The sequence below is a fragment of the Nicotiana sylvestris genome, chromosome 5 (genome assembly GCF_000393655.2).
Source record: "Nicotiana sylvestris chromosome 5, ASM39365v2, whole genome shotgun sequence".
Lineage (NCBI taxonomy): Eukaryota > Viridiplantae > Streptophyta > Magnoliopsida > Solanales > Solanaceae > Nicotiana > Nicotiana sylvestris.
The window spans coordinates 65,320,078-65,344,268 of NC_091061.1; the positions used below are offsets into that span (position 1 = coordinate 65,320,078).

General features: G+C 39.5%; 1 protein-coding gene across 1 annotated transcript; it reads left to right on the plus strand.

Moving 5' to 3' along the window:
* The first annotated feature begins 4,017 nt into the window (after window positions 1–4,017).
* LOC104227131 (uncharacterized) lies at window positions 4,018–6,291 on the plus strand. The gene has a single exon (XM_009779290.2). The coding sequence runs from the start codon at window positions 4,169–4,171 to the stop codon at window positions 5,969–5,971; it is 1,803 nt and encodes a 600-aa protein (XP_009777592.1). The 5' UTR covers window positions 4,018–4,168; the 3' UTR covers window positions 5,972–6,291.
* The last annotated feature ends 17,900 nt before the right edge of the window (window positions 6,292–24,191 follow it).

Sequence of the window (24,191 nt, forward strand, 5' to 3'; positions counted from 1 at the left end):
GAGTAGTTTCATGAATTATTCCCAATGATCTAGCAAAAGAATTAAAATCATTAGACTCATATTCATGGCCTCTATCACTTCTAACTCTTTTTATTTTTCAACCGAATTGATTTTTAACCTCATGGAGATAATTTTTAAAATTTTCAAACGCATCACTTTTATTTTTCATCAAGTAAACATCTGTGTACTTAGAGAAATCATCAATAAAAGTGATAAAATATCTATTTCCTCTATGAGTTAAAATTCCGCCAAGTTCACAAATATCAGTGTGAACTAATTCTAACAATTCAGTTCTTCTTTCAACTTGAAAATGAGGCATTTTAGTTATTTTAGCTTTACTACAAAGCTCACATTTTTCAAAATTCTTTTTAATTATTGGGATTAATCCTAAACTACTCATGATTCCCACATAACGATTATTAATATGACACAAACGAGCATGCTAAAAATTAGTAGAAGAAAGCATATAAACAGAACTAGAAGAAGTTTTATTCATCTCAACATTCAACTTGAACATCCCATCACATGCATAATCCTTACCCACAAAAATATCCTTTTTTACTATTACATATTGATCACTTTCAATAATTTATTTGAAGTTTGCCTTGTTAAGAAGAAAATTAGACATCAAATTTTTTCTCATTGAAGGAGTATAAAGTAGGTCTTTCAATGTTAATACTCTTCCTGAAGTAAACTTCAACTCAACCTCTCCCTTTCCAAGCACCTGGGTTGTGTGAAAATCACCAAGCATGATTGTTTTAGGCTCCTCAAATGGAGTATACACTTTAAATCAATCTCTATCATAGAAAATATGATGGTTTGCTCCAGAATCAGCCCACCATCCATCAACATTTTCTACCATGTTAATGTCTGTTATCACCGCCACAAGTGGCTCTTCGGTAACGTTTGCTTGTGGTGTAGGATCATATTTCCAAAATTTATAAAATCGAGCAATATGCCCACTATTGTCACAGACAAAGCATGATTTCGCAATTTGAACTTGTTGATTCTGTGCATGGTTGTTTGCACCATTATTTTTCTTGGTAGGTCTACCATAACTTTTCTTAAAATTCTTCTTCTTCGGCTTCAAAAAAGTATTTTTGTGAGTTTCAGTAGTAATATTATTTGAAGTAATTAAATTTACCTTTGTAGTGACAGGTTGTAGAGTGCTCTCTTCCGATTGCATAAGTGCATCTTGGCCTCTTGTCTCTTCTTCCATGCGAATCCGCATTATCAACGTCTCAAGTGAAGTTTTCTTTTGTTTGTGGCGCATAGTTTTTTGAAATTCCTTCCAAGAAGGTGGTAGTTTATCTATTATGCTACAAATAATAAGGTTGTCTCCAATTTTAATATCCTCGGACCTGAGCTCTCCAACGATCATTATGAAGTCTTGAGATTGGTCTACTACAGATTTATTGTCCACCATTTGAAAACAAAAAAATCTGCTAGCAGCATATTTTTTCGCACCTGCCTCCTCGGTATCATACTGACTCTGCAATGCTTTCTAAATTTTCTTTGCAGTAGAGTAAGTTCTATCGTAATAATCATAAAAATTATCAGATAGACAATTAAGAAGATGTACCGACACTTGTATGAATCATCGTTATATTTTTTAATTTTTTCTTGGAGGGCAATTAGCTCATCATCATTCATGGATGAGTTGTCTACTTTGCTTGCATTCTTCTCAGTTAAAACGTAAGAAACATTGAGAAGACTCAAATAAAAAAGTACTTTACCCTTCCATCTCTTGAAATGAGTACCATTGAAACGGAATGGCTTGTTGAGCTCCCACCTTGATATCCGCGGATTTTTCAACTATAGCCATTTGAATCTCCTTCAAATTATTGGTGAAAGTACAATTACAGTTGAAACTAAAATGAAGAAATAAAATATCTTTAGGATGAGGCACGAATATCTTGCTCTTTTTAAGGAGATTCAAGCCCACTGCAGCAAAGTCTTCACTGGTCCAGTAGTAATCTTCTTGACTTGTCTCCCTAGGATACAATAGCCAGATCACATCGTATGACTCGAACAAACTCTGAAAAAGTTGTTGAATCCAAAGCTCCACCAAGATGAACACCTTCCTTCAACAAAAGTAAAAACTCTCTTCTTCTTTTTCACAACTTAACCTCACTTTATTGAAATACTCTCAATTATTTTTCACATACCACATTACGGGAAAAAGACTCCTATTTATAGGTGTAGAAATTCTTCCTTGAATTAAATTAGAAGAAAGTGGGGTAGTAAGTTATGAAATCATGGAGAACATGGGATAATGGATAAATTCATGTGTAATTAGTGGTAGAACACGGGAGAAGAGTTACAAAAGAGTTATAACCATTTTCTCATCATGGAGTAGTGAGAGTTATGAGAGCTATAGCCATTTTCTACATCATGGAGTAGTGGGAGTTATAGCCATTTTCTACATCATGGAGTAGTGGGAGTTATAACATATTTTATTTTAATAATAAAATGCTAAAATACTAACACTATGTGAACTTATATTTGTATTGGTCAAAATTTGGACGACTTGATAACTGCAAATAAATATGGTCGAGGATAGAGCCGACCACGACACAATGGCGAGGAGTCGTTTTAAGCGGGATTAGTGCCGAGGTCAAATAAAGGGAGCATGAAGGCAACTGTAGAATAAGTTTAAGAATAGACAAAAGGAATATTCCATTGAATATTCTTTCTGTTGTACTTTTTAGGATTTCTTAGGAATATCCCTTATAAATAGGAAGAGATAAAGAATAAAAAGGGGATCTTCATTTTTTTCTGATATGAGCACATTGTAAAGGGTTGAAAAGAATATACAAAAGCTTGTCATGTCCCCTAATCACATTGTTGGATATACACTTTTTATTAACAAGATCCAAAGATTCCTTATCTATCTTTATTCTCTATTACTCACGTTGTTGTTAGGAAGGAGAATCATCCAAGTCGTCTAACATTTAGGTGATAAATTCCTTCTTATTACATTCATTGCCATTATCAACATTTATTGCATGATTTGCTACTACATTTATTAACAATCATTTAATATTTGTAGGTATACAATATTTGCATCATCAATACACCTAAATATTAGATCTAGTGGTTATTATATCTAACTAGAATTCACCATCTATTTCCTATTTTAATTAGTTCACAAAAAAATTTAATACTTTTTGGTAAAACAATATTGTCCATGATAGCAATATAAAACGTAAAAGGACTAATGGCTTTACAATATTTCAGGTATTCTAGTACACGTAGCAAGATTTGTTGGAGTTCATAATTCTTAAGATTTTAGCAAAGATTAAAAAGAAAAATAGAAACATAAGTTACAACGAGATATATCATTCCATGTAGCGAGGGAGATAAAAATTTTACCAAGTTCAAAAGGTAAAAGAAGTAAACAATGTGAAGAAGCAAAGAGAATTCAATATATAATAGTAATATATACTTTATATATAATTTTCCAAGGAACCCCACTCCCTCCTAGCTCCATCCATTATTCCACGTCTCTATCTGCAATGAAGGATTAAACATAATTACAATCTAATCATAGTTTAACTTTATATTGCTCAAGTCCACAGATCTGCCATTCTTTACCTTCTCACCATCTGCAAGATCACTTCACTTTCAACAATTTTTTCAAAAAAAAAAAAAGAAGAAGATAAAATTAAAAAAAGTTTTCATTACAACTAAACAGTAACAGGGAAAATATTCCTGGTAAAATCTGTGTGTAAACATGTGCCATTATCTTTATTGGGTAAATAATGTGAGTAAATGTTACTCCCAAGTATTCATATTGGAACGTACTATATTCTACGTATTGAAATTATCCAAAGCCGAGCTAGTGAAGATGAAGACTAAGCACCGAAGGATGATGCAGTAGATAAACTATTCTTCCCTTAACCAGAGATTTCGAGTTCGAGTCTTGAATATAAAAAATCCTTAATAGGGAACGCTTCCCCACGGGGACTATTTTAAAGATGGAATATCCTATCTAATATTCAACCGTAAGCCCCAAGAACATCAATACATAATAAAATGTGCATAAATATAATGCATATACGTTTCTTTCGTTAAACATTTTCCATTTACCTGTCCTCAGAAGCCTTTTAATAAAGTCTTTCTCCGCCTTCAAGCGAAACCATAAAACTCATAATAACACTCCAATATGGAACAAGATGGAGACCCTCCACCTTTCTGGTCCCAGCCCTCCTCCACCGTTCTCCTCCATCAACGCCGCCGTGGACCACCGTCTCCAATCATCAACCCCGTGATGCTCATTCTGCTTTTACCGATCATAACACTGCTTATCTTATTCTTTTTGATTCCTCCTTTTCTTTCGCACACTTCACAACTTCTTCGACCAAATTCAGTGAAAAAAAGCTGGGACTCGTTTATCATCTTGATTGTAATATTTGCCATTATTTGTGGGGTTTTCGCCCGTAAAAATGATGACGTTTCAGCTCCTGACGGCAGTGTCTCCGTTGAACAACAAAACAGAAATATCTCAAATGTTTCTTCGAGGGGTCAATGGTATGAGTACAGTGATCGAAAAGCTTATGTTGGGTTACCGGAAAGTACTGGTGTTAACCGGTTACGGAGGAGTAGTAGCTCGTATCCTGATTTGAGACAAGTGCCCGAATGGGAAACCGGTGATAACCAGTTCCGGTTTATGGATGATTTTGGAGTGAATTTTCACCGTTCGACGGCGGGGGAATATGATCGTCTCCATGTACAAAATGATCTTCGCCCTGCACGGCGGATAGAGAAGCAGCAAGAGGAGTCACATGTTAAAGTAATTCCTGTTGATACAGTTGATACTCGTTCTTCTCCACCTCCGATTACATCACACGCGCGGCAGCAGGCAAATTTAAAACGGCGAAGATCGTTTCATAGTGTTCCGCACAAGGACAAGGTTGAAAATCAAGCACAGCCCCCTCCGCCTCCACCACCGCCACCAGCACCACCAATGAGGATATCACCGCCGGAGCAAAAACTTCAACGGAAAAAGAGCGGTGCAGTAAAGGAAATAGCATCATCTATAGCCTCCTTGTATAATCAAGGAAAGGGAAAGAAGAGAACAAAGAGGAGAAATATTCAAGAGAGCGGCTCTGAGTTTTCATCATCGACAGAGTCAGTCATGCCACCACTAGCGCCACCTCCACCTCCGCCGCCACCACCTCCTCCTCCTCCAGCTAAGGTTTTCCAGAATCTATTCAAAAAGAATAGTAAAAGCAAACGTGTACATTCTGTTCCTTCCACCACACCACCACCTCCACCACCGCCACCTCCAAATTCAATTTTCAACAATTTGTTCAAAACAGGCACTAAGAGTAAACGATTTCAACCACCGTTGTCAACTCTTCTGCCACCGCCTCCTCCGCCACCACCTCCACCTTCATTTCTCAACAATTTGTTCAAAAACGGAAACAAAAGCAGGGCATTCAAATCTACAAGGTCGTCTCCAACGCCACCTCCTCCTCCACCTCCGCTTCAAACAACACGCATGTCATCAAGGCAGAAGACTTTTACACGCTCTGCCGCTGAATTACCAGAACCTTCACATCGACGTTTAGCCGCTGCTAGCAAACCTCCGTTGCCAACAAAAACAGCAGCCAGCTACTACGACGAAAACTTTAACAGTGGTTCGCAATCACCGTTGATACCTCCTCCACCGCCTTTCAAAATGCCGAAGGTGAAGTTCATTCCAGCCGGCGATTTTGTTCGGATACGGAGCGCACACAGCTCCCGTTGCAGCTCGCCTGAACTAGAAGACATAGAGGTAGACGTCGACGTTTTATCGTCCAAATCATCGTCGGAGGCAATGGGCAGCGGAAATTCAACAGGGACGGCGGTTTTTTGCCCGAGCCCAGATGTGAATATGAAAGCTGATACTTTCATTGCTAGGCTCCGAGATGAGTGGCAGTTGGAGAAGATGAATTCATTGCGAGAGAAGCAAAAGTTGGGCTGATTGAAGGCCCAAATAAGCTATCCTTTCCAGGCCCATATGTAGGGGTGGCTTCTTCTGTTCTTTATTCATTTGTTATGCATCTTTATACATCTTATTAGTACATAGTATTAGGGCATATTTTGCAGATAATTATATAATATATATAGAGGTAAATATGAGTTTGGCTGTTTGGGAGTTTGGCTCTGATTATTTTTTTTGGTCACAATTGGAGCCTTGTAAACCATAGACAAGAATGTGAAATGTAGTCTCGTGTGGAGATTGGATTGTTTTAGACCGACAGGCATGCATGGTTTTGGAAAAAATATTTGTCGTTATGTTGATCATTGATCTATCTATGTATTCGTTAATCGAGTGATGTGTGTATATATTCCTTTTAAATATATATATATATATATTTACTCTAAAACTATTTGTTACAAAGAAGTAACGGGTTTAGTATTATTCTTGTGTTCATTAACTTTAAATCATGAATGTATCTGCATTGACATGAAGGTGCCATTATATTCAAGATTTGGTGCGATGATCGTCATTTTTGCAACGAGTTTGTTTCCGAGATGCAGCAGACTAGCACAGTTCCTCTTACTTAGCCACTGTTTAAATGAGACAATCTCAGACGGTCAGAGGCGGAGCTAGAGACGTAAGTATGGGTTCGGACGAAACTGGGGTTCAGGCTAAAGCTCATTTTATTTTTTTGTTGTCTGTAGTATAGACTAATAGGTGATCATTTTGTACTGATTGCAAAGGTAGTAAAACAACTCCATCAATTTGGACAATAAATTGAACTAAACAGAAATTCAACTGGAAGAAATATAATTGCTAGCTTGTCATTCAGCAGAAAGTTAGAACTAGGATTTGGTCTAAATGATGTGTACCGGCAATTAATCTAAAAATATGCACCTCTTACACAATATTTTTGTATTTCCCAATAATCGACATGAAACGATGTTAATATAATCGCTTAAAACAATCAAGTTGAAGCATAACAAAAAAAAATAAAATGAATTTGCAATATGCAACACATTTTCATAGTTAGACGCAACCGCAAGTTTAATTGTAGATTAATTTATCCAACACATTCACACTCACCACTTTTGACTCACCAAATATATAATCACAAAATCATTTAAAATGTTTATACGTATTGTACGTGGACCTACAACTATCCATTACTGACTCTTATCTTGATTATTAAGTAATGACCTACCATTTGGACAAATGACAACTAACTCATGCAAGCAAGATTAGATGACGATATATTTTTAGGTAGAACCAAAATTTCAGAGGTGACCATTTGAATATTCATCTCTCTTTTGAAGTGGTTTCCTGGGAATAACCAACTTGGGATAAATAAGTAGTAGAAGAAGACGGATCTACCATCCAATAATTGTAAGATTGAGATGTTTCTTCCTCCTGTCGGTAACGTGGAAGGATGAGAAGTAAAGGTGGATATGAAATCGTTGGATCTTGTGATTAAAGATTAAACAACGTGTGCTTGAATAATGCAATCAATGAACAAGACAACTTTTGTATATTCTCTTTAGTCAGCCTTTACAATGTGTTCTTATCGAAAAGTCCAGATCCTTTTTGCTCTGTCTCTTACTACTTATAAGAGATATTCCCAATAAACCCTAAAAAGTACAATATAAGGAATATCCAAGGGAATATTCCCAGTGCCTTTTTCTAAGCCAGTCCTACCATTACAATTGCAACTCCGGTTACTCGTCCTCGGCAATGGCCCTTATGAGAGCGACCCCTTCGTTATAGTCGACCCCGTTCTTGGCACGACTTATCTTCAGTTACCGAGTTGCCGAATTTTGACCAATACAATTAGTCCCTCCTCTTGTTGGGGTCATGATCTTGCACGCCCTCGAGAAGCAGACTTGATCATCATTTGTTTAAGGAGAAATTTGGTCGTAAAGATTAGGTTGAAGCAACTGGGGTCAAGGAGAGGAGGCGTAACCAGCAAGGTTGCGGTTGGTGTGACTGGCATGGGGTGACATCACAGTCACGCGCGTCATTATTACGCGTCTTCTCGAGGCAGCGCCTATGCTTCTGTCATTTCGATTTTGGTGCCAATGTCGGTTTGCTGCTTCGATTTTGGTGTCAGCCACCTTATAAATAGATGGAGGCTTAATTTTTTGGAAGTTTCCACCATCCTATATTTTGCATGAACACTGTTCTTCTTCGATCTTCTTCCCAAATCTCTGTACTAAAATTCTGCTACCCAAATTTCATTTCTTCCTTCTTACCCAACCGTTATCTTCTTCTTTGGGCTTGGTAGCGTATGCTTTACTGTACAAATATGTCACAATCCTCTCATATTCATGACGACGTTTCTGATGCCAAACCGTTATTGGTGGCTCCTCCTCTCGGCGGTGAGGAATTTGTAGCTGAAGAATATGATAGATTTCCTACCGCAGTGAGGTAGTTCCTAGAAATCCTTTAGCTAGAAACGATTTCCCAAAAAAGCCTGCTCCTGCCCTCGCTCATGTGCTCTCCGATACTAGACCGTCTCATATAGTCGAGCTTCGGTCCAAGTACCGCATCCCTCCCTATGTCGAGATAATTCTAGGCGGTGGCGACATCGTGGAGGTCCATCGACCCGGGTATTGCGCCTTCTATGTCTACCCGTTCTTAGTTGATTATACTCTTTCTCTTCTTCTTCTAACGGAGGAATTTTGCCAGTTTTACAGCGTCTGCCCGGCGCAACTCTCTCCTTACTTGTATAAAGCTTTCTTGATGCTGAGGAAGTACGCGGAGTTGCTGGTTGTGAGGTTAATTTTCGTCACTTGCTGATCTTATTTACGCCTAATTTTTATAAAGGTACCATGATACACCTACAGCATCGTGGGACCAGAGGGTTGGTGGTCGGAATGGATGATAGAATTAATCGGAAATTCTAGCACAAATATTTCTTTATCAAGATCGAGCACTTGGTGACGGAGCCGACTGGGTTTCCTGAGCAGTGGAATCATAATCGTAAGTGTTTCTATTATGCGCTTGTTGTCTTCTGTCGTCCTTTCATTTTTAGCTCACTTGTGGCTTCTTTGTTCTTTAGCTGAAAGGCGTACACCCTCTCCTGTCTTTGATATTGAAGATTGGGTGACTCATATGTTGCCTCACATGGTGGGGATTCGCGACTGGGCGGCTTTCTACAAGTGTTTCGGGCCCAAGGTCCTATCTAGTAAGTATTATTTTGATTTATCCTTCCGTTGCATACCGTTATTCGTTGACGAGATCTCCTTTTGGTGCTAGGTCGACGAGTTTCCAAGAAGAAGGCTCCAGTGCCGGTGTTTCGCCAGGCTATCGCATCGGCTGGGATGCAGTTTACTTTGGCCGAATCCGTTCGTAGAGGTCGTGCTCAAACTCCGTCGATGAGGGATTTCGCCCCTCAGGCTGTTATGTGGGATGAGATCTCTTCCCAGCCTGTCTATCATCTTGTAGACGAGTCTTCCAATGGAGAGGATTCGACATCGAGGAAAAGGCGAAGGATGGAACTCGGGAAGGCTGTCATTAATGATATTGAACCGGAGAAACTCACTATTCCGGAAGTGGCTTTTGCACGTACACCAGATGTAGGGGCCATGTTTTCGACAGATACTGTTGCGGAGGGGAGGTCCTCTGGGGCCGAAGGGGTGAATGATGATGAGGAGCTTGTACAGACCGCAAAAGGTGGCACGTAATTGGCAGCAGAGAGGAATAGGGCAGTACTTGCAGGGGATGATGGCTCTAGCTCGGATATCGATCCTGAAGAGATACGTGCATTCTTGGAGAGGAATACTCACATGGAGGTGAGGATGGAGGGTCCTAACCAGCACGTAATCATTCCCGTGGGTTATGACCTTTTGGATAATTCTGAACGAGCGGTTCTATCTTTTGCTCCCTTGTGCGCGGCTTCTGAGAGCACGGTGCTATAGGCGATGAGCAATGAAGAGTTGTAAAGTATTTCTAGCATGGCTTTGTGAGTAAGTACTTTTTAATGTTAGGATTTGTTTCGCATGCGTAATCTGCTTATTTTGACTTTTTGTTGCATGTCAGACTCTCATCATGGAGATCGAGCGTGACCGGCGGGAGGAGCGGAGGATGGCCATTTTTAAGGGTGACCTCTAAGTACAAAGAGTACCGTACCGAGCATCGAACACTGGCCGACGTCTTTAACCAAGATAGTGAGTTTCAGCTATTTTGTGACGGGCTTAAACAGAAGGAGGAGGAGTTGATGAGAAAAGTTGAGGAGCTAAAGGAGCGGGACGATGAGCTAATGAAAGCCATCGGTCGGTGCATCGAGCTTGAGGCGGCTCTTAAGGCTAAGGAAGATGAGATCAAGGTGAGCAAGGGGGTGATGGCTCGAAATGCCGACCTTCAAGCGCGGGTGGCCTCCTTAACTGCTGAGCTTGGGAGGAGGGAAGCGGAGGCTATCGATAGGGGCGAGTTGAGCATTAAGGTCGAGGAATTGACTCATCCCAAGAAAGGCATAATGGTCACTATGTCTGAAGCAACGACCTTAGATGATGCCCTCCGTATTTGTAGGTCCGAGGGGGATAATAAGGTGGAGACATCGGCGCTCAAGGTAGCGAGGTAAGAAGAGCGGATCCAAGATCTGGAGGCGGAGTTGTGCGGATTGAACGAGCAGGTTGTTGCTTTGAAGGCTGAGGAAGTGCGATGGTAGTCACAACCGTCTACATCTCATACTCCTACCGACCCCGTTGTGCTGCGGGAATTGTATGAGATGTGAGTTCATGCCAAGGCTCAGCTTGATGTGTACAAGTCCCTGAAGGCCAATGGGAAAGTTTATGAAGCGGAACTCGAGGGTGTCCGTGTTAAAGCACGTGCGGCCCGCGAAGCTTGTGGTTATGCCTCTGGTACGCCTAGCGGGGATAATGTTGATGATGATGCAGTTAGGCTCACCTCTGATTCTTGGTACGATGACGAGTACGCTGATGGTGATGACGCGACATAAAGCCACATACTTAGTTGTTTTTTTGTTTTGTTTTGCTATTTTTGTGAGGGCGTTCTCGAACCCCTTTGTAAAATGTAGTTTGAATAGTTGAAATGGAATGATTGCCTTTTCGCTGTATATTTTTAAGTTGTCGTTATCTTTTTGTTTGCTATGCGGTGAAGTTCTTGACTTTTTTGGCATCTTGCGTGTAGTGTTTTGGCGTAGTCGATCGTAGATAATAAATTAATTCGAGCGAGGTCGAATGTAAACTAATTCGAGCGAGGTCGAATGTAAAGTAATTCAAGCAAGGTCAAATGTAAAGTAATTCGAGCGAGGTCGAATGTAAAGTAATTCGAGCGAGGTCGAATGTAAAGTGTTGAACGACTTTGGTGGAGATGTGCAAAGATGCAACTTTATTTCATTCATTGGAGAGTATTACATGTTTCTGTTTGTTCCATATACATACTGGAAAAGTTCTAATGTACCTAATCCCTTTATCATTCGGCCTGGAGAAGAAGTCAGCAGGTGGAGCAATAAACTATGCTTGAACTTCGAGACGTCTTCTTCGTCACCTAGTTAAAAACCTCCCCGAGAAAACCTAATTGGGACAAAACCCAGGTGAGGGAAAAAGAGTACGACTTGAGGGGCGTCCGTTTACAGAAGTTGAAGTACTTGAGGTGGGCGACGTTCCAATTATTTTGTAATAGTTTTCCCTTCATTGTTTCTAGTTGGAATGCTCCTTTATTTGTTGCTGCCATGATTTTGTATGGCCCTTCCCAATTGGTTCCAAGTTTGCCTTCTCTCGAGTCTTTGCTCACTTGTGTTTTGGACTTGAGAACATAGTCTCCGACTTTGAGTGGTCGTATTTTGGCTTTTTTGTTGTAGTACCTTTCTGCTTGTTGTTTTTGGGATATCATTCTTACGTACCATGTCTCTTCGCTCTTCTACCTCATCGAGGTCTTGCTTTCTGTTCTCGTCATTGTTTTGTCCGCTTTCTGGCATCAGTTTATGAATTTCTACCTGGTATTTTTGTAGCCTCTGCTCTTTGATTTGGAAAGTCCTTGTGACTTGGTTGACAACAAGTTGTGAGTCGCATTTGAGGATGACTCGTCGTGCTCCGTATTTGATAGCCAGCTTAAGTCCTGCAATTATGACCTCCTACTTGGCCTCATTGTTAGTTATATCGAGGCACCGTATGGATTGGCGGATAATTTTGCCTGTTGGGACCTTGAGTATGAGTCCCAGTACAGATCCTGACGTGTTGGATGCTTTATTGGTGTATAAGAACCATAGGTCGGGTAGTCCAAGAGGGGTACGAGAAGCTTCCTGCTCGACCTCGGGCATTATCTTGGCACTGAAATCGGCGACGAAGTCAGCGAGTACCTGCGATTTTATCGCTATTCGTGGCTGATATGTTATATCGTGCTCACATAATTTTATGGCCCATTTGGCCAATCTTCCCGACAATTCAGGTTTATGTAGGATGCTCCGTAGGGGGAAGGTTGTCACCACCGATATGAGATGGCATTAAAAATAGGGTTTAAGCTTTCGTGAAGCTATAACCAATGCCAAGGCCAATTTTCCAGGTGGGGGTACCTCGTTTCGGCATTAACCAGGGTTTTGCTAATGTAATAAATTGGAGATTATGTACTTTTGTTTTCGCGGACCAACACTGCGCTTACCAAGACCGCTGATACGGCCAAGTATTTTAGGAGGCGCTCGCTAGGTTCTGCTTTGGCGAGTAATGGGGGTGAGGAAAAATATGCCTTTAGTTCTCTTAAGGCATTGATGCATTATGAATTCCACTAGAGTCCGTTATCTTTCTTTAACACGTTGAAGAATTTATGGCACCTGTCAGATTACCGTGAGATGAACCTCGACAGGGCGACTATGTGACTTCAGGTATCCCTTCAATGGCTTTGATTTGATCGGGGTTTTCCTCGATTCCTCTTTGTGATACCATGAAATCGAGGAATTTACCCGAGGTTACACCGAAGGCACATTTTTCGTGTCACGACCCAAATTGGAGGGTTGCAACGGGCACCTGATGCCTTACCAAACTGAGTACCAACATAATGCATCTTTCTTATCATACCATCATGGGTAAATGGGCCAAAAGGGCCGTCATGATATAACCAGAATAAAATATAAGGGAATACTTGACATAAGACGACCCAACATATAATACAAACTTATACATGTGACATACGGTCCTATAAGACCAAAATGAACACTCGTACAATGAATATAGACCGACAAGGCCATATAATCTTTCATATACATGACATCCATCTACAAGCCTCTAAGAGTACATACACATCATAAAGGTCGGGACAGGACCCCACCATACCAATCAATACATGTTCAAATCATACTGACCAAATAGGCAACTCCGGAGCAAGTAGAGTGCACCAACACCTTCCGCTGAGCTGATAGCCTACTAGGAGGAATGTCAACCTGTCTATCGAGACATGCAGGCATGAAACGCAACATCCCAAGCAAAAGGGACATCAGTACGAATAAATTACCGAGTATGTAAGGCAGGAAAGCATAAACAAGAACAATAATGTAAATGAGAGATAGATGAGATACAACCTGTAACATCTGAGTGCCTCTGGGGGCTATTGACATGAAATGCATAATACATATATATACATAAACTTTTAAAAACATACGCTTCTGGGGGCATCATCATCATTATATAGTACCCGGCATCAAAGAAGACTCGGTAAAAACATACTCGGCCATTATAAGGCTCGGTAGAATCATACCCGGCCATGTGGAGCTCGGTAAACCCAACTAATCTGTGGTTTCACAATAGGTTCCGTACCCGGTCGACTATAGCGTGGCTTGGTAGAGTAAAATAGATACTATATATAATTCATGCTAGACTCATGGAATCACGTTCTAAACCTTTCGGAGTGACTTAAGGTCATTGCACATTCGATTAACATTATGGACATCCATACCCTCAATATGAACCTCAGTAGGATTCAAGGATCATACACACTTGCTTAGAATAACTTTATAAGGAAAGAACAACATGGACAACCTTAGTTGCTAGGAGTAGATCCGTTATGAAATAGTGTATTCATTTCACTTTAGATCATGCCAAAATAAAGAAGGAAGTACCTTAACATACCTTTGAAATCTTCTATCCAATCGTCAAGAAAGCTCAATATGATCATCTTACGTCTACAATGAGTAAACCGAATCCGTCGTCATCATATAAGCGTTGTAACTCTCATATTTAGAAACCAATATTCTACAAGAAGATGGACTACACCTTCCCTGTTTGTACTACATCCCATATGTCACCATAAGTCACCAAACAGCCCAAACAACAACAATATAATTCACAATACGCTCTCCGATTAGTTCAACAACCATTTTGAGCGGCAAACTCGATTTACGATTAACAAGATATGGTTTGAATCCAATTCCTTTTCCATGAATCTATCTACAACATATATAACATCATACCTATACTTACCATACAATTTTCAATCCAAAACATCATAAGCATAATCTTCAAATATAGTCTACACACCTAGCACCTTAACCTTTAGCGTCAATATCTTATTTTTCATGTTATCTTCTTTAATCCACTGAATTAGCACATAGATAAGCTTAAAAAAGCATCCACAACATAATAAAACTATTTATAACAATTTCCAGCCACAACAAACCATATATATAGCCTCAACACAGCCCACAAAAAAGATAACGATTCCTTAAGCTATGTCAATTACTATCTAGCATATTTTCACTCAAAAAACTCAACTAACAGATGATTGACATTAAGCACAACCAAGAACATGATTTACTTATCTTAGGCAGTAGATATAACTTGAAATCCCCAGCTGGTATAGCTCACAACAACCCTCAATCACACCACAACACTATAGGAGTTGTATTCTATTCTTGAATCAACTTTTGTGTTCAAGTTGGTGTGTAAACACTTGTATTTCGCGTTGAAACTCTAATATATATGAAGGAGGGACTGATTCTTAGCTTAATAATAAATAATAACACGAAATCTGAGGTTACGTACCTTTGAAGAACCCTCCAAAACAGCCACAAGATGAAGAACTACGATCTAGCAAGCACCACTGGATTTCTAGAGTTGGATTCATGTTTTTATCTTAGTGTTTTACCATAGAATCATGGAGGAACCCTTGGAGAGAATTTAGGAGGGTTTAGGAACTGTTGTGAATGAGAAAAATGAGTTAAAATGACATATAATTGACTTAAATACAAGCTGAAGTTTTATACCGACTTTGTGGGTCCTATGGAAGCTACTTGCGCAGTCTCGCGCAAACGCGAATATCTCTCTACTACAATGTCGTATTGACAAACAGTTAAATGAGTTATAAACTAGATTCATAGAGATTTAAATTTATAGGTAGATCACCCTACAATTCAAAGTATATTTGGATAAAAGCTCAGCTGCATTTGACCTAATGTTCAGCACAATTATGAATGTAACTTGTGATGACCTTTGCCAACTTTTGTTCCACAACTTGCTTGCCTTCAAAACGTAACAAATGACTATCATACGACTAAAATAACTCATAGAATAACTTCCTTATCATGTTAATAACCCTAGTCTCACCCCAAAGTACATGTTATAATATTCCAAACTTGTCAACTTTTGACGAAACATATTTTCTTCAATTGGTTTAGCTTCGAAGCTTTCGAACCCTCTTGGTACTCGTTATTCATGATCTTAAATATTTGTAACATGCACGGTAACATGATTAACTTACTTTATTTGTTTCCAAATATAATCTTATTTCTGAGCTTACATAAATTGACTTACGATGTACTTTCACGTACGAAAAAATGGGGTGTAACATCATTCCCCCCTTTTGAACATTTGTCCTCAAATGTTGACTGATGCACTTATCTGTCTCTCAAGCAATATCTCTTAGGAATACTTTTATATTGTCTTTGCCATCTAGGGAGCTATTCGGCAAATAAATCCAAAGTTTTGGGCATTCCCCCCTTTAGACCTCATTCTCATACCATGACTTGTGGTCGAAATTCTTCCAATCTCGCAACTGTTTCTACCTTTTTTCATACAGTCTGTACGATTCTGATCTTACATGTGTGCCTATGCGACTTTTCTCTCCCTTTTCCCCCAGCTTTTAGCCAATCTCCAGGCCTCACTATGTGTACATATATAGTACTATGACAAGCTGTCCCTCTAGGCATCTATAGGTGTACTAAGTTTCTTCGCTCGGTAATTTGTCAAACTTATGACTTTTGCTATATCTTGTTTCATAGCGTCAATTATTTATGCTTATGGCTTTACTACAACTAGGTAGGTCATACTATACCATAACTCTTACTTCGGTTTATTATTACCAAGGTCTGCCACCCAACTCTAGGTTACTCTCTCACCGTTTATCCTATATGTATAAATCTAAGCCTTTTAATGCTTCCTTATTATTGTTCATATAAAGAATTGCATCATAATATCCTCTCATACTTTGGTAATTTTATCCATCTATTATTGATTCACCTTATTTTGATCTATAATCCCCCACTAATAACTTGAAACCTCTTACGTAATACATTGTTACTAGGGCTTACGTGTCATCGGGGAACATCTGAAGTGGTTTTCCTTATCCACCTAGGGACAATACTATACTTAAATAACTGTATTTTATCGCATCCCAATGTGATCTATCTTATGGGGGTATTCTAATCCCGTGCAATTCATGAAATCCCTTTCTCGTTAAATGATTACTCAATTAAAGACCTAAACGTCATCCGCTCTATCTATCACAATTACACCCTTATTCTACTACCAGGGCAGCATTCCATCTCTTCTAAATGCACCTAGTCTTAGACTTCTTTGAGTTCATTCAGGCTGTACCGAGCTTTCAATAACTTACGGAAGCCATCAGCTCTCTTGTTTTGATGGATTTAATCCCGAGGACTTACCTATTCTTGTCACCTTCTCACTCATCTTTTGTTATCCTTACTCCTATCTACCTAAAACCTCGTCACTATATGATACTTTAGCTTGTGATCTACATATATCTATTTATACTATTCACGACCTTCCTTTAACTTGCTAGCACCATAGATTTCCTTTCATGCTTTCTCAATTGCCTTTAAACATAGGCAATTACTTTTTCTAGTCATTCTACCACTTGCTGCATGAATGCTTGGCATATCTTAGTGCCCGCGAATACTAGAATTTCCTGTAACTCATATGATCTCAAATATAAGCTTTTATTTTTTACTTCCCATTCATTAGCCACGATAGGTACCACTTTCTTATGGAGTGTATACAATATTGTAGTAAGACTATTGTTACAAGACCATTTCTTCTTCAAGTTACTATGCTTAGGTTGAAGCCTTCTTCCTTTTTCTTCAGCTAGTCTTTTGTTGTAGTACTTAAGGGAGACCCTATGACTCCTATAAAGCTGCAAGATGATTACGTGGTATACCCGAAGGAATTTTTGATGTTCTTACTTGCCTATAATTATCCCTAGTTACCTACCTCCACGCTCTTGTACTCGTAGGGTTGCTTCTGAACTGAAATTTTAGTTATCTCCCTGGTGGCACTTTCTTTTATCTCCTTAACGCTTATACGGTACTTTTAACTACCCCAAATCCTATCCAAATATTTCTCAAGGATCACGATGTCATTATATCTGCGAGACCGAATTCACTATGTTGGGGTTCACTACGTTTACCTTACACAATCTGCATGATTTGTCTGTATCCTCTTGTCTAGCCATACTAGGCTCTTCCCGAATCAACTACTAACTACTTGTTGGTCCATTCTCATATCTATATTCCGTGTAATCTCTCTTGGGTTATTTTCTTTGTCTTAACTTATCATTCGTACTAGCTCCTTATGTATCAAGGGTTCATTCACACTTATTTATCAATAACATCTTGTGTGGGAACCCTTACTGCCTCTCCCCGGCGGCGTGCTTGCGTAATGTTCTGGAGTCGTAACATATCCGTAGTTTCTGAATAAATGCAATCTCATTCCTTTCGCCTTTCTACCACATTCTTCTTTTATTATTCCATAGTTACCTGAACCAATAACTCCGACTTAATACCATATCACACCATCTCCCCCCTTTTAGGAGAGTACTAAGACTTAGTGCTACGAAGATCTACCTATAGATGTTTTACCTCTTCATCTTAGGCGTCTTTTCACATCATCAATGACCCTTACTCGCCTTATGGTAACCCTTCTGTACCAGGGATAACTGAATTTCTTACGCATGAAGGTGACACCTAGTGTAATTGGCACACTTAGTCCCTTAAGATTAACTCTGCTCAGAGTGCTTGCTTTAGGGAAGCGTCTTCCTAAATGACTTTTAAAGGTTATTCGTCTATTGTCTATTCTATTATTGTTAAAACACGATCTCTAAATTTCTCACAATGCCAACTATTACCAATTCCTTTGATCCCTAATTTATGTTCGATTTTTTAAATCTTATTTACTATCTTATACAAAATTCTATTACTACGGGGGTCTAATTTTTCCTTCTGGTAATCATGTTCGAGTCACCAACTCAATTTTCGAATGAGGATATAACCTTTGGCCTGTACTCTTTTATTGTTTCAAGGCTTGTCACCTTTTGTCTTTTCCTTCATTTGACTATAGACTTTGTCATTCTATCATATTTTGATTTACCGTTATCATCCATTTATCACATCTTACTCATAATGCTTCAATTACTCTCTTCTTATTGTCCGGCTAATATTTTTGTCTATCACTTTATTTTGATAACTTCAACAAAATATTCTTTTACTTTTAGCTCCCCTTGCTTCATCCCATTGGCTCTTTAGGTCACCTAGCATTCTCTCTTTACTAGGAACGGGAGCCATACAAAGGCAAATATTTATCCCTTCTAGGATTCCAGTGCCAATCTTCTAAATTTTTCCAGACATTCTAGTATTCATATCTAAATATACTATTCTAGATTGCACCATCGGGGTGTCTCACAAGGAGAATTGTTACCACATTTGCAATATCCTTCGGAAATGTTAGCTAATGATAATAATACATCTGCCATTTTGGGTTACCCCCAATTGTATCTTGTTATCCCCTTATTCTCTTAAACTATATTTGTCAACTCTCATAGGGCATAACTAAGATGAGTGTGACCAATTGTACATACCTCTGTTATTGTTGAATATAACTCAAAATGCTTATATTTCTCTTCATGAATTGCATATAATGATAATCTTCATTAGCTGGGTACCTCGTACTCTTTTTCAAGTTGCTTCTTTTGCTTATTGAAACTTGTATCCACCTCTTGATTCTCTCGTCGCTCTTTACCATATAGGTGGATAGATATTCATGCATTGGGATCCTTATTAAGAAGCTCACACATCTTAGTACACACATGATCTGTTGAAGACCTAACATTTACGCATCATAAGCATGATGCTAAATCAAGTTCCTCTAATCAACTCTTCCACAACCACATTCAATCTCTTACCAACTGTTATTGTGGATGTAGGTATCCTTGTATTATGAACAAAATAGAATTTAGGAGCTTGAATCCTTACAATTGAGCTCTATTACACGATCTAGAGTAAGAAGAAACAGTGACAGACCTAAATGCCATGTAGCCTCCTGTTATAACTGTGGTGCACAACACACCCATAAACAAAACTCTACTAGACACAACTTGTAGACTCTCTAGGATAGAACTGCTCTGATACCACTTTTGTCATGATCCAAATTGAAGGGCCGCAACGGGCACCCGATGCCTTACCAAACCGAGTACCAACATAATATATCTTTCTTATCATACCATCATGGGTAAATGGGCCGGAAGGGCCGTCATGATATTATCAGAATAAACATAAGGGAATACTTGACATAACACGACCCAACATGTAATACAAACTTATACATGTGACATACGGTCCTATAAGACCAAAATGAACACTCGTACACTGAACGTAGGCTGACAAGGCTATACAATCTTTCATATACATGACATCTATCTACAAGCCTCTAAGAGTACATACACATCATAAAGGTCGGGACAGGGCCCCTCCATACCAATCAATACATGTCCAAATCATACTGACCAAATAGGCAACTTCGGAGCAAGTGGAGTGCACGAACACCTTCTGCTGAGCTGATAGCCTACTAGGAGGAATGCCAACCTGTCTATCGGGACCTACAGGCATGAAACGCAGCGTCCTTAGGCAAAAGGGACGTCAGTACGAATAAAGTACCGCGTATGTAAGGCAGGAAAGCATAAACAAGAACAGTAATGTAAATGAGAGATAGAGGATATACAACCTGTAACATCTGAGTACCTCTGGGGGCTACTAACATAAAATGCATAATACATATATTTGTCTACATATCTCGATTTACAATTAACAAGATATGTTTTGAATCTAATTCCTTTTCCATGAATCTGTCTACAACATATATAACATCATACTTATGATTACCATACCATTTTCAACTCAAAACATCATAAGCATAATCCTCAAATATAGTCCACACGCCTAGCACCTTAACCTTTATCGTTAACATCTTATTTTTCATGTTATCTTCTTCAATCCACTGAATTAGCACATAGATAAGCTTAAAAACAGCATCCACAATATAATAAAACTATTTATAACAATTTCCAGCCACAAGAAACCATATATATAGCCTCAACACAACCCACAAAAAAAAATAATGATTCCTTAAGCTATGTCAATTACTGTCTTGCAGATTTTCACCAAATAACTCAACTAATAGATGATTGACCTTAATCACAACCAAGAAAATTATTTACTTATCTTAGGAATTATATACAACTTGAAATCCCCAGCTGGTGTAGCTCACAACAACCCTCAATCACACCAATACACTATAGGAGTTGTATTCTATTCTTGAATCAACTTTTGTATTCATGTTGGTGTGTAAACACTTGTATTTCGCCTTGAAACTCTAATATATATGAAGGAGGGACTGATTCTTAGCTTAATCATAAAGAAAAACACGAAATCTGAGGTTACTTACCTTTGAAAAACCCTCCAAAACAGCCACAAGATGAAGAACTACGATCTAGCAAGCACCACGGGATTTTTAGCGTTGGATTCATATTTTTATCTTAGGTTTTCACCCCTAGAATCATGGAGGAACCCTTGGAGAACATTTAGGAGGGTTTAGGAACTGTTGTGAATGAGGAAAATGAGTTAAAACGACATATAATTGACTTAAATACAAGTTGAAGTTCCCATGGGAGCTGCTTGTGCAGTCTCGCAAAAATGCGAATTTCTCTCTACTCCAATGTCATATCGACAAACGGTTAAATGAGTTAGAAATTAGACTCGTAGATCTTTAAATTGATAGGTAGATCACCCTATAATTCCAAGTATATTTGGAGAAATGCTCAGCTACATTTGACCTAATTTTCAACACAATTATGAATGTAACTTGTGATGACCATTGCCAACTTTTGTTCCACAACTTGCTTGCCTTCAAAATGTAGCAAATGACTATCATACGACTAAAATAACTCATAGAATAACCTCTCTATCATGTTAATAACCATAGTCTCACCCCAAAGTACATGTTATAACATTCCAAACTTGTCGACTTTCGGCGAAACTTATTTTCTTCAATTGGTTTAACTTCGAAGCTTTCCAACCCTCTTGGTACTCGTTATTCATAATCTTAAATATTTGTAACCTTCAAGGTAACATGATTAACTTACTTTATTTGCTTCCAAATATAATCTTATTTCTGAGCTTACATTAATTGACTTACGATGTACTTTCACGTACAAACAAAATGGGGTGTAACATTTCGGGGTTCAATTTCATGGCATACTGCCTTATTATTCTGAAGGTCTCTTTCAGGTGGTTGATGTGATCTTCTTTCCTTTTTGATTTGACCAACATGTCGTCAATGTAAACTTTCATTGTTTTGCCGAGTTGGTCCTTGAACATCTTAGTGACCAGCTTTGGATACGTTGCCCGTGCGTTCTTCAACCCGAATAGCATGACCCTGTAACAGTACGTTACTTGATGGGTGATGAAAGTATTCTTTTCCTGGTCCTCCTCCTCCATAAGGATCTGGTTGTAACCTGAGAAGGCGTCCAAGAAGCTTAATAATTCGTGCCCCGTTGTTGCGTCGATGAGGTGATCGATATAAGGAAATAGAAAGGAGTTTTTCGGGTAGGCCTTGTTTAGGTCCGTGAAATCTATGCACATCCGCCATTTCCCATTTTTCTTTTTGACAATGACCAGATTGGCGACCCATTGGGGATATTTTTATTCTCGGATAGAACCGTTAGCGAGTAGTTTTTCTGCTTCCTCACTGACGGCCTCATTGATTATGACATTGAATTTTATTCTTCCTTGTCATACTGGGGGGTAGAAGGGGTCAACGTTCAACTTATGTGTGGCAACGTCTTTCGGAATACCTAGCATATCTGCATGGAAAAAGGCAAACAGACCGGCATTACTGATTAAAAACTCGTGAAATTTACTTGGCTCGGAGAGCCTATATAAGCCTTTTTGTTGCTTTCGTTGTTATCCAGTTGGACGGGATCGAGATCCTCTATTGTTGATCCTATGTCTTCCACGACCTCAGGGTCATTGATGACGTCCTTTTGATCGTTGAGTTTGGACCCCGACTTTGATAATTTTTATGCTTCCAAGAGTGTTCCCTTTAGCTGCTGAGTAAATGTGTAGTCTTGGGCGATGCGGTAGCATTCTTGGGCTGTGCGTTGTTCGTCTCGAATGCTAAATATGCCCCACAGGGTAAGGAATTTGATCATTTGATACAAACTGGACGGGATAGCCCTCATGGCATGTATCCATAGTCGTCCTATGATCGCGTTGTAGGTTGTGTCCTAGTTCATGACATGAAACTTCATTTCTAGGGTGATGCCCCCATCTAGAACGTGCAGCATTATCTCTCATGAGGTTCATTCGACTACATTGTTAAAACATGTTAGTGTTATGTAGCGCGGTACTATCTTGTCCTCGAGTCGCATTTGTGCAAGCACTCGAGGGCGAATAATACACGCGTCACTTTCTCCATTAGTCTTTTAACATCACTAACTGAAATACGTAAAGTAATGACAAGAACATCGTAGTGAGGAAAATTCAAATCGTTGGTATTTGACTTATCGAAGATGATACTTTCTCCGAGGTCGTCATACGTATCATAGGTGATTGACCACTTCAGCTTGTGTTTGGTGGTAAACTTTATGTGGTTTATTGCTATTTCGTTACCTCCACCGATGATCATTTTAATGGTGTGGGTAGGAGAGAGCGGCTTTGGAGGGCCTTGGTGCTGTTCCCGTCCGCGGCCGAAGTTGGCTCATCTTCGGTCACTCATCAGCTCCTTAAGGTGCCCTTGGTTCAGCATGTTTACTACTTCCTGTTGTAAGGCTATGCAGTTCTCAGTTTTGTGACCCCGCTCCTGGTGAAATTTGCAAAGGACGTTCGACTTTCGGGTACTTGGGTTGGACTTTATTTTTTGCGGCCACTTCACCTTCGTGCCAAGCTTCTCTAGTGCGTACACTATTTCTAAAGGGGAAACACAAAAATTGTGAGCAGATAAGAGTGAGGCATACCTTTCTCATTTCACTGAGTCCCTGTATACGGCCTGGACGACCTTTCCTTATGTTGAGAGGATGGTGGAATGGCTGTTCTAACATAGGGTTGATTCCTATCTCGGTTGAGGCATGGGCCTGACTGGTCTCTTTGACTATCGTTACGATGATCTCTCCTCGGCTCTGTTTGGATCGACGTCAAACGTTGGGTTGGACTGTTGAGGTCGTTGTCATCTTCTCTCACCTCAGCACAATAGGCATTGTGAATTTCTTCCCAAGTTGTGGGAGGGTATTTCATAAACTTGCTTAACAACTTCCTGGTCGCCCTCGACCCATTCCTGTTCAGCCCATTTTGGGAGGCTGCTACTGCCATCCCTTCCGATACGTTTGGCAAGCTCATTCTTACCTTGTTTAACCTAGCAAGGAAGTCCCTGAGTCCCTTGCCAGGCGATTGCTTCACGATGAATATGTCGTTCACCCTGGCCTCTGCTTTCTTAGCTCTGATGTGGGCAGTGACGAACTTGTCGGCCATTTCCTTGAACGTTGTTATAGACCGTGCTGGTAGTTGCGACTACCACGTTAAGGCTCCTCCGGTTAAGGTTTTGTCAAACATTTTTAGCAGCACTGGCAATACTTGCTCCTTTGATAGTTTGCTGCCCTTTACCACTGTGACATAGTAAATAATGTGATCTTTCGGGTCTGTGGTGCCATCATA